At 36.9% G+C, this 12,413-nt stretch overlaps 1 protein-coding gene across 1 annotated transcript in view; it reads left to right on the top strand.

Moving 5' to 3' along the window:
- alk (ALK receptor tyrosine kinase) overlaps positions 1-12,413 on the top strand; it is a 763,155-nt gene that overhangs the window by 269,959 nt on the left and 480,783 nt on the right. The window contains exon 2 of the mRNA XM_028439062.1: positions 8,929-9,039. Within this exon, the coding sequence (XP_028294863.1) occupies positions 8,929-9,039 (111 nt within the window). The remainder of the gene's footprint in view (positions 1-8,928; positions 9,040-12,413) is intronic.

Genomic DNA, 12,413 nt, shown 5'->3' with positions numbered 1-12,413 from the left:
GTGCATTTAAGGTGATAATCATTTATTTTGTCCAACCGCTGCGTTGTATTGTGACAAACACATCAAATCTTGTCAAAGGCAATACAAGGCAATATAACGGGAACTAAAAATGGAACTGCTCCGCTACTCCGTTGCTGCCCACTGCTCCTAAGGGAGGGGTTAAATGCTACATACACATTTTGTGTATGGAGCTTCACATATATGACACTAAAGTATAATGTATTCTACATTAAACTGCAGTATTTGTTTTAGCTGTGAGATAGTTTGATAGGGAGGAGCTTACATTCGTATAGGGTGGGATGAGCCAGGATTGTCAGGAGGAGGAGTTTCCGCTAGGTGATGTCAAGTAGCGAGAAAAATCCAACTCGCCTGTTTGGAGCTGACTTTTTACAAAACATGCAATAGCAAGGGAGGGAGAAAACAACTTTTTAAACTTTGACAGGTAAACTTGATGTGAAACACATTTTAATAACTGTTATCTATGTGTAAGCCATAATTGAACTGTAGAGTGTCTTATAGAATTTACATGCCAATTACAATTATAAAGTCAGTTATCTGAAATTAATTACATTTCAACAGTTACATATTTTTTCCAGATACAATTACAGTCATATTTAATTTAATTAATTACCAATTACGCAGTTACAATTATAATTGACCCCAACCATGCTTGTAGCTATTAAATACTTTCATTATTATTATAATATTGTTTGTGATCTTCTTGGGGTAATCCACCAACTTATGAAAAGTATCTCTTTGCCCTTTTTCAACCTTCTAAAGTGAAGGTTTTAGTGAAGGCCACACCAGTTTCCACACATCTGCTCCCTGCTCTTGTCCCCTGTTTCCACTTTACTCGGGTAATTGCCTTCATTTCTGGACCATTGCTCTGCAATAAAACAAAGGCCACAAGCACCACATATATCATGCACAGCACTGTCCATTCCAAAAATATGAGCTCCATTCTTCCGCCTCCACCTGTCTTATCTGAGTTTTGTTACACTGCTAAAGGACTATAGAAGCCTTTTAGACACATTGACTGATTGGAATTATAGTTAGTAGCTAATGTGAGACAAAATCAAGGAAAAAAAAAAACATTGGGTTGTATGAGGCATGAAAGAGATAAACATTGTTTCATGGGCACGTCTAAGGGACAGGTTGAGTTGAGCTTCACTAATAATCCACCAAGCGTTTGATAGGTTTCTGTTTAAGGTTGCTCAAAACATGACAGAGGCTGAGTACTTTATTTAATCAGACAATAGCTCAGCCGTTTAAAAAATGACTTTCCTCAAACAGGTAGAAGCCTCAGCCCTGATAAAGCAACCCGACACAAAATACATCCCTTTAGCCTCATTCAGAGGGTCAACATTGAAGAAGTTCCGTTTCCTCCCTCCCTTGTTATTCCACATTTTAGAAAAAGTCCGCCCCAAACCGGCGAGTTGGATTTTTCCCCACTAATGCGTCATAAAGGGGAAACTCCTCCTCCTGACAATCCTGGCTCCTCCTACCCTACATAAGAAGGTGAGCTCCTCCCTCTCAAACTACCCCAAGGTAAAACAAAGAGTAAATATCACAGTTTAAGTCTGTGTAAGGCAAATTCAGCCATTTTCTTCTAAACACATTAAATTGGTCATAAATGTATTCCTTAAAACATGTAAAAAGCCATTCAATCATTTGTAATGTAATTGTGGAGCTAGGTTTCACAAACTGTGTTTCAAATTTCTGTGTTCAGGATTTAATGGGCGGGTCAGATATCATAGCCGTGTTACGTAACAGAGCCATCATTAGCATTAACAAATAATAAAAGACAAGAAAAGTTTGGGGAAATAAACCTCAATTGTTGTTGGGGTTCTGAAATCAATTGGAGATGAAACAATAAGTGCTGGTATAAGTAAATGTTGGTGGAAACGGCTAGCTTCACACTAGCCTTAGGAAAAGGAGGAGCATTTACACTTAAGTCCAGCCAGTTGGATTCTACCTTTTCTAAGAGCATTTAAATCTCACTTTAAAAGCCTCAAATTGTTGTTCCTTTCCCATCCTGTTTACCCCCGTGAACCATCTTACTCCCCAATAGCTGTAATAAACAGTGCACATAGAGTGTCTGCTGTTGAAAATTCCTGTTTGGAATAAAATGGCTACATTTGAGTCATTTCAATGCTTTGTAATGTATGGAAAATAAAAAATGGGCTCAACAACCATTTCATTTTTGAAAGTGTAGTATCAGCTGCAGTCTGAAAGTGATTGAAAACATGTGATTTAGAAGTGCTCTACAAAGATGGGACAACCTGCCAGGGGACAGTTCTCTCAGAAACAGCCCATCAGTCAGCCCTTTATATTGCAGTGGCTAGACACGAGCCACTTCTGAGCAGAATTGTCAGAAATTCAAGTAACCTTTGACAGGTAAAACAGTTGCATGGTGGTGGTAGCATAAACAACTAAAAACACCAAATAAAAGGAAGCTCCTTGACAAAGACCATTATGTTAAACCCTTGCAATTATGACGTACTGCTCCAAGGTACTTAGCGTATTAATGGTGGTACACTAAGTACCATCATTTGTACGTTGCTTTTTTTTTTAATCTGAAGTAGATGGCACACTCCAGTATAGTATGTGGTGATATGCACCTATTAAAGTTGGTTGCAACGCGCCATTAACCAAGAACAACAACAAGACCATCACTGCATGGATGACCAAGTAATTACCAAATTTTCCGTGGGCCGCTGTATTGGCGGAATGTCTTTCTAATAAATTTGATATATTTCTGTAAAAATCCACGTATTGGCCACTCCGTGACAAAAGCTGCACTCTATTGGCTGATGAGGTTACCCTTCAAATGACTCAACCAATCAGAATGCGCAGGTAGGCGAGCTGCTACACTCCTGTTTTGAATGACGGAGATTTATTTATTCTGATGAGTTTCAACTAAAGCGGTTCCATCTACACATGTACTCACCTCCTCACTGCCCCACATATCAGTCCATCTGTAGTTTTTTATGGTCATTTTTATTATAACCAGGCTGCTGCTCGAATGCTCCGCTCTCTGTGTCACTTTTTCTAACCGTGGGCTCCAGAGTCTGTAGGGAGATCGCTCCTGAACAATGTGGTGACTTGGCAACTTTATGTTGTTCGTTATTTCGTACCATTACAAACTGGCTGAGGTGTCCTACATTTGAAACCTGTGGTACCACAATAACCACAAGCAGGTAACCAAGACTATGTCATGAATGGTTTACAGTCCTACTAAAGCCAAGAGATGAAAAACCTTTAAGAATTCCAGAAAAATTTGAAATCACTCAGTTAATCATCTCAAAATTATTGAAGTATTTAACCTAAAAACACCTGGAACACTTAATTCAGATTTATTATAAAAAGTCACTAAACATGAAAGTATTCAATCCTTTTGATTGTTAGCTGAGTTGATGTGGCATTTTCTAATAGGCAAGTACCCTGTAGTTGAAAAGGACCGATATCTAAAGTAGCTCCAGAGTACCAGATGGAAACAATGTTGCTTAACGGATAAAAAATAAATTTTGAACTATGATGAACACTTGGGTTGGCAGAAGTTTTTCTAATAGCTTGTCTGACTTTCCTCCCTTTGGGATGCAGTCTGCATACTGTAGGAATCTTTCTTGTGTCCTTTTTCAAGGTATGTAAACAGGTCACACATAGGTTTTAATGTTTTAGTCAATCACTTTGACGCAGACAGTTTATACAGTATGTAAGTAAAAGTTTAAAAAAACTATGCACTCCTTGATAAATAGTTTATCAGTCATAATCATCACCAAACCACAGTACAGTCCCTGTCACTGGGGTAGTGCCACATCACTCAGTGAATTGAAAATAAAGACAAGGACAAGAGAAGTTGGCAGACACTATACTAGACATATGCCCCCGGCCCTTTTGAACTGTTCTTGTATTAAAAGGTCAAATCATTTCACATCAGAACATATTGCCAACTTGCCCTCACAGGAAGCAAGCAAGCAGCTCAATCATAACAACTTCACTTACATCTTGCACAGCTACCTCGCCCTGTCAGTCAGCAACATGTCTGCTGTCACTAATGCAGCCAGTTGCACTAGTATATAATGATTTGTAAGATGATGTATCTGTGGTTTGTAAAAAAAAATAATAATTGCTGCCTGGCAGAAAAATCAACATACATAAAAATATGAATGACAATGTTTTTATTCAGAATTTAATAATCAATGATTATTACGATATTAACGATTATCACAATTTTCAATGCATCCACTCAATAATTGTGGCAAAAGAGTTAGCTGCCGCTATCGCCTCCTTCACCTGGTCCGTTCCTTTAGGTGTCCGGGTGGCATGCGTGACTTTGATTTTCATTCCATGTGCATAATAGTATTTAGCTACACGAAACATATTTATGTGAGTGTAAAAAATATTATTTTTTGTTTGTCATAAACTGTATTACATATACAAAAGGATTCCAGGGTAGACATTAAAGTCACATTTTATCATCTGAATTACAGGTTACTTTAAGGGAAATTGATGGACTATTAATATTCTGCTGATCATATTATGCTAACCCATGAGCCAACATGAGACTCTTGTGAGTTTTTTGAAACAGCTGATTGTTGGTATATCAGAATAGATGCTTAAGTAGCAATGTGTTTTACTTCAACGTGTCGTTTATTTGCCTAAACCAAAAACAAAACTGTTTGTATAACCAAAGAAAGCTGTTATGATATTCATCAATTGAAATTCCACACCCGAACCTCTGATATGGTTATTCAAAGAGGGAGCGAAAATTATTATTTTCTCAGGAAATTGAAGGTTTTTGTCCTTTTTCCCTGTTTCTCTCATGCCAACTTGTTGTTGGTTTTGCCATGACACCTCACAATTTTGTTCCCCTATTCAACCAAAGTTGTCATTTTTGCAAGCACAAGAAATGGGTTTCGTTCATGTATTTCTATGTCCGAGTCTTACAAGGTGAAATGTCTGGTGCCAAACACTAAAGCACTATGCTAGAATTTCTCTTTTCTTTTTTTTTTTGTTGTTGTTGTGGATCAGGATCAAAACAAAACAAAAACTGTTGCTGATTCAAGACAAGCATGAGCACTGAGAGAAATAACAATGACTATTATATCTTAAATCAACACTCTTGTTATGTGCAACCATGAAATGCATTGTTTACTCATCCCTTACTTTGTAATAAACCATGGACTAAGAGAAAAAAGTGTGTGTGTGTGTGTGTGTGTGTGTGTGTGTGTGTGTGGGTGCGTGCGTGCGTGGGTGTGTGAAAGAGAGAGTTTTGAAGGTGACAGAGTCAAACAAAATCAGACCAACCTACCATTACATAATTATGCAGCTTGTCAATATCCAATACTGAAGTCATATGCTCGCTGGGAATTATTACCTATGACCAAAGTGCTAAGAGCTTCTGCCTAATTTTACAGTCATCAATTTGTGAGACCAAAACGTACCGGATCATTGTAAATTTCCCTGAAATTTAAACAACAGAATACAAAGTACCACCACTTTTCAATGCTCGTGATCAAACTGGAACTTCAGAGGGACTTTGAGTTTGTCCCTTGCTATTACTGCCTTGTCAAACCGTTTGAGAGTTTTACCTCATCTAGATTAAAGTGAATCCACCAGCTGGCAGAGCTTTGCATCCTAATAAGTGATTTGAAACTGAACAATCGAGCAACAGATGTAGATGGTAATACACCAAATAGTGCTGTTAATCGGTTGCATTAACAAACTAAATGGGTTTCTGTACTGGGCATGCAGTAGAAAAGCTGCAGATAAGTTTTGATGAAAAGCCAAGATGTATTAAATGAACACAAACAAGTAAATAAAAGCCAATGTAAATATACTACTAAGTAACAGGTTCAAAATACACATTTCTTAATATTAATAGAGTAATGCATTGCATAAAAAACAAGATAAATATGAAACGCTTTGCCTAAATAAATTAAAAAAACTAAAACCAAACAATAATCTAACCTAAATAGCAGCAACTTTGCTACAAAAATACATACATTTAAAGTGTCTTCTATCAGCAACCTTAAATTCATGGCCAAGATCATTGAGAAGGTGGTCTTCAACCAACGGAGTCAATTCTTAACATTCAACAAAATATTTGATAAATTTCAGTCAGGTTTTCATTCTCATCACAGCACAGAAACTGTTCTTATCAAAGTGATCAATGACATAAGGTTGAACACTGATTCCAGAAGAGGAATTGTTCTCATTCTATTGGATCAAAGTGCTGAATTTGACACTGTAGATCATACAATTTTGTTGCACAGATTGCAAACATGGGTTGGACTAAATGGAAAAGTGGCTCAGGTGGTAGTGGGTTGTCTTCTGATTGAGAGGTTGGGGGTTCGATCCCAGTACCTGACTATGTGTCGAAGTGTCCTTGGGCAAGACACTGAACCTTAAGTTGCTCCCAGTGGTCGACTAGCGCCTTGCATGGCAGTCCTGTCCCACTGGTGTGTGAATGTGAGAGTGATTGGGTGAATGAGCTGATATGTAAAGCGCTTTGAGACTGCTTCAGTGTGGTGATAAAGCGCTATATAAAATCAAGTCCATTTACCATTTACCATTTAAGTCCTACTTGGAGGAACGAAGTTATTTTGTAAGCATTGAAGGCTTTGAATCTGACAAATTACCAATTTCCTGTGGGGTTCCTTACAGCTCTGTTCTTGGACCCCTTCTGTTTAGCCTTTATATGCTTCCTTTAGGACAAATTTTACAGAACTGTAAGGTACTGTATAAATCTGTGAATGGGTTTGGTCCAGAATACATCAGTGAGATGTTAGTCAGGTATGAACCCAGCAGGTCTCTCAGATCTATGGACACAGGTCAGATAGTGGAGCCCAGAGCTCACAGTAAACATGGTGATGCTGTGTTTAGTTGTTATGCTGCAAAGAAGTGGAACAAACTGCAGCAGAGCTGAAGTCAGCATCACATGTGAACATTTCTAAATAAAAATTAATGACACTTTTTTTTTCTACTGCGTATGATTGAGAGGGAAATTTTTGGTCATGGTGTTGTTGATGTTTGTTGATGATTTTAAATGTTTTGTTACCGACTTTAATGTTCCTTTTGATTTTAAGCTGTTGTCTGACTACAAAATTTTGCTAATGACATTCACATTTTGTGAAAATATCAAAAACTTCCAGATTTAACAATACATTACTAAAATTGCCATAATGAACACAAATCAACTTGAAAATTTGCAATTCACAGAGGTATTGCACATAGAAACTATTCAGCAAAAAGAGTGTGATTTTCTGGTGGCGCTTTATTAAGCGGCATTTACCAACACAAGCTAAAAAAGCCCCATCTGTCCTTCAGTCCAGCCTTATAACTCATTATCCATGTTTTCCTGCCAGCAAAGTCATTGATGCCACATTTTCTCAGTGAATCTGAAGGAAAAACAAAAATATTTTGAACCCACTGGCTGGCCTATTATGCAAGTCAAGTCATAGGATATGCATGATGTGATTAAATATTGATAAATATTTATATATTTATAAATAGAATCAAAGCTGTACAGATTTAAGATGTAGCACACAGCAAATAAAACTAGATGAAAGTTATTTTTAGGCCAGGCTACTGAGCTGAAAACGCCATTCACTTTGTTCTTCTTCGTGTTGTTGCACACTAGTTAAAATTGCTGCTTCTGTGTTATTTGTGAAGGGATCAGGCTGAGTTTTGGTAGGTATAATCTATGGCTGTGTACGCTCGGAGACCGATTTTTTATTTTGGCCCGCCCAAAAAAAAAACAAAAAACAAAAGTCAATTCAACTATTATGCCTCACATAATTTGATGAGGGCCCATATTCTATGAGCAGATGTCAAGAGCCTCTCGGAGACCTTTTTGAAAGGGGGGGAGACGAGGGCCCACCCCTTTTTCCGGTAATTTCTAAATCTATTGAAACATAGTGGTGTGATATATCGTTTCAAAGGCAATTCAGCTTTTTTTTTTTACGATTTTACGTTGCACAATTTGATATGTTTTACTCGATGGAACCGAGTCATTTGACTGAATTCTCGGGAACTTGGTACGTGCTCTTCGGCGCAGAGATGTTACGCGGGCCCGGCCGTAGTTCATCTAAACTTATTCATGAAATAGATTGACACAGAATACTAATAAAAAAAAGTTTACATTTAGAATACAGTTTTATTAAAAGTAAAATGAGAGATATGAATTATCCAATATGAATAAATGACCTGCTGTACATTAGGTTTCCTCTCAACTCGTGTTTATTTTAACATTATAAAATATATCTAACAGCAGAATTATATGAACTAGACCTCAGCTATCTCTGTTAAGGTCATTCTAATTGTATAAAATACAAACTGTGACATCACTCTTTCAACTTGCATAAAAAAACAGTTATCTTAAAATTGCGTTAAACTACAATGAAATCAATTAATAGGCCGCTGTTACCATGCAATCATATTTTATCTGTTTATGTTAGCACTTGCTGCTAGCAGTACTAACATACATTAAACAGTTTTTTATTGTCATTAAAACTAATTATTAAAAATAATATCAAGTTTCGTATGTTATAATATCAGCGCTTTGGTTGTTTAATTACATCTTTTTAAAAAAGATTTTCACTCAGCCAATTTGGTGCCCCCTGGCTATATGGCGCCCTTAGTATTTGCCTATATTTCCTATATAATGGGCCGGCCCTGGTTGGCTAACAGGCAGAAGTCTTGTTTTTTTTTGTTTTTGTGCTGTTCTGCTGACATGTAATTCCTGCACAACTCTGTGCTGCTCCTCTGTATGCTGTTGAATATGGTAAATAAATAAAAATGTAATCCACAATCTGTAAGAAAGCAAATAAAGCACATAGTGATGTGTAAAGTTTTAATGAAAGGCGTTTTCTTGTTTTCCATGTGACTGCAATGTTAAAACATTTTGTTTTTCCTTTTTTCCAGGTGAACCACTACATGGGAAAATGGCTGCTGGCATTCCTCAAGGATACTGGAGCTTCTCTTGGGTAGCTGAGGATGTTTTTAGTTTTCCAAATGTCTCCGTGTCCATGCCAGGTAAGGCTTGTCAGCCCTCTTCACAATGTCAAAACAAGCAGTTTGTCTCAGTCCTTCAACCATTCTCTTTTTCCAATTGGCTTGGACACCTGGCATCAGATTTCCATCAGCTTGCATCAATGTCTCTGCTCTGCCTTCAGCTCTGCTATTCTTTACGTCATTCTGCTCATACACACTTCAGGGACCAATTTCTGACTCCTATCTTACTCCATGTTATGATTGGTAGATAAAATGAAAAAGGTCATAATGTATTTTGTTTCAGTGTTACTAACAAATGTTGTGCAGGCATATTGGTAGAAAACAGCAGGCATTACAAGAGGCCATTCAACAATCATCTTTCTCTCCCACACAAACATGATTCTGTACACACATTCCTTTGCCACACATGGGCTTTGCATTTAAACTATTGCTCGAATGCTCCTTCGCCCTCTGTAAAACTAGCACAACAGGGCAAATTCCAGAAGAATTCTGCAAGCTCCTTCCACATTTGCTTTGAACCTTTGAACTCCTACAGAGACTATAGGAGACAATCCATGTAAGGACAACTGTATGAAAATCATCAAGGACTCATCATCATTTTCCCTAAACAAACTATTTAAAAAATGTATTGCACAAATCAATAATGAAACATTTGTTCTTTTTTCCTAATACGGGAAACATGCCATGAGACTTGAATTTGAGTTGATTGAAATTAATTTCTAAATGTAATAATTTGTTCTACTCCAGTCTCCCAATCTTTTCTTACTGCTCTACTCACCAAATGGCCACATTTACATTATGTTTTTTTAATACGGAATTAGTTATACGAAATTGAATTATTCGGAATAAAAGTGTTCTGCTTCTGTTTACATGGAAATGGTAATTCCGAATAGATGTTTAATGAAAAACAGGTTTATTTGGCTTTATTCAATTCCGCTTTAGGTCTGAGGGTTAGGAAGGGTTCTGATTGGACAGGGGGAAAACGTAACGTATTCACGTCAAGAGAAAACAAGGGGAGACCCTTCAATTTAATAACATAATGAAAATGAATGGATCACTTACTGTATATAACTTTGTATAATAATGATAATAAAATATAACCTCGGGACTTTTTTCCATTTTTCTGCCACCAATAACATCATATCCTCGGAATCCTTTTTTGTAGGAAAAAATATCTGAAACAAAATGGAACTCAGTTCAGTCTTTGTCTTTTATTAAACCACATGTTTGTTTTAAACATGCAATATGTAGATATTTCAACTTTTAAACAAGTCTTAAATACCTAAAATAAAATGAGTATTAAGAAACGTGTTAGCTGTCATGCCATATGTGATTTTTTTTTTAGACTACATAGTTATATATACATTAAAAAATATTGCCTGTAGTACTTATTTTCCACCGGTTGGGTGAGTAGAAGCCTATTTACAGCAGAGCTGTCCCTGAACTAGGTCATCACTGGTAACAACCATCTATCAAACAGATAAACGGTGCCCTACCCATGAGGTTTACAACTTACAAACTACTGCTTAAACAACTTCACTCATGAACGCATCACACATGTAAAGCATGGGCCCACCAAAAACATTTTCAGGATGTAGCAGAGAATTCTGTAACCTGTACATTCAGTGGTCAGGACCAGATATGGCGGAAGTGTCGGTTTTACTGAGTAAAACCTTTAAACCCCTTTAAACCTCTTTAACTTCATTTTTTAATTTTATTTTTACATTTTTTTTAAGTAAACCGTTTTCAGAGGAAAAGCCTTGTTATAAAATATAAAAATCGTACATCCAATCTTGAAGAAAGTGAGGAGACCAGGAAAAATTAATCTCAGCTTATGACGACTCTGCACTTTTGGCACCAAAAAGGTCTCAGAACCTTTCCAGGAAATCCCTCTATGACCCACCGTGGACATAGCGTGAAAAGTGAACCAAGACAATCAGAACCACATTGACTATGGATAATTTGCTAGGGCTTGGCTGGCCAAGTTACGCATAGTCACATACACACATCTCAAGGCTGGCTGAAAGGGGCTAAACTCACTTAAACTCTAAATTTTAATTAAATTATTAAAAATTTTGGCAACAATTTTCACATAAATATTACAATACGATACAGCAGACCTTCATTTATAAACAGAAACACTGATGATTCTGTTAGTCTTAATGTCATTCTATATTATTGATAGTGCTGTCAAACAATTACTATTTTTATTGCATGATTTATCACATGATTTTGCTGAATTAATCATGATTCTCAAAAATAAAAATAGGCAATTCTATTCTAGCAAATGTATTGTGCAATTCAGCAGATATCTGATACTTTGTTTCCTTGAAATTCTGAACTTGAATTAAATCAAGTCACTTGTAGCCACTGCTAGATCAGTGCTAAACTAGCTGTGAGCCAAACTACAGTCATAATAACATGATCAAGCATGATCTTTTAACCGCTAACAGCAGAGCATGCAATTAGCTAAGGCATTGTCAAACACACTGTTATGCAGGAACACAAGGACAGGACTGACTGTAGGCAGTGCAAGGAACATGTAAAAGGTAGAAGTCTCTCTACTGCCATTATTTCTTACACTATCTCTGACAAACATGCTTATTTTGTTTTAAACAAGTGGCTCAGCAAAAAAAGAAAAAAAAGAAACACCCCCTTAGTGGACCATAGTTGAGACATAAGTGTAAACAATCCCAAAACTAGTCATCCTCAATATTGATCGTGCCATTAAATCTCCATGTGTGACTGCTTTAAACAGATGTCTGCGTTGTTACATCTGTCGGACAATCACGTTTCTTACTGAGTCTCAGCATGGCTCTGCAGGTAGTGGCAGAACAATGGTCGTTTATTCCTCTTATGACACATTCTGGACTCTGCACTTAATCGTCGATCATAGCACACACAAGCACACACTTTGCAGCAAACGAGAGAGTGGAGAAAGAAAAAAAAGCAACACTTCCCACACATGTTAGGCCTCAACTTCCCATATTGCATCATAATTTAAGGTGGAACACAGTCTGCGATTTAATGAACTGACCTCTGATGAACCACAAATGGAGAAAGAAAACTGTAATTTACGTGTGTTATATTCGGCGTTAACAAGATATTGAGACAACTATAGTTATTAACCCTCCAATATAACAGGTTTGTGGTAATTACCCACATTTTCTTTCACTGTAAATACATCGCACAGATTATAATCATAAACTGTGTGATTATTATTAGGTAAACACAGAGCTTAATTTGGGCCGGATCCTGCTGGAACAAGATCCGGCACCTCCCAGATTTTAATCAGCACTTAATTCATTGTATCTCTCTTTTTTTCTACCACCTCATTTGTTTTTAGGTGTTTTGATTAAATTTTGAAGTATTATATTTGGACAGTTGTGCCTTTT

The sequence above is a fragment of the Gouania willdenowi genome, chromosome 22 (assembly GCF_900634775.1).
Source record: "Gouania willdenowi chromosome 22, fGouWil2.1, whole genome shotgun sequence".
In the NCBI taxonomy this organism is placed as follows: Eukaryota; Metazoa; Chordata; class Actinopteri; order Blenniiformes; family Gobiesocidae; genus Gouania; species Gouania willdenowi.
Note: the sequence above shows the minus strand (reverse complement) of the source record. Positions and strands in the feature narration are given on the sequence as shown.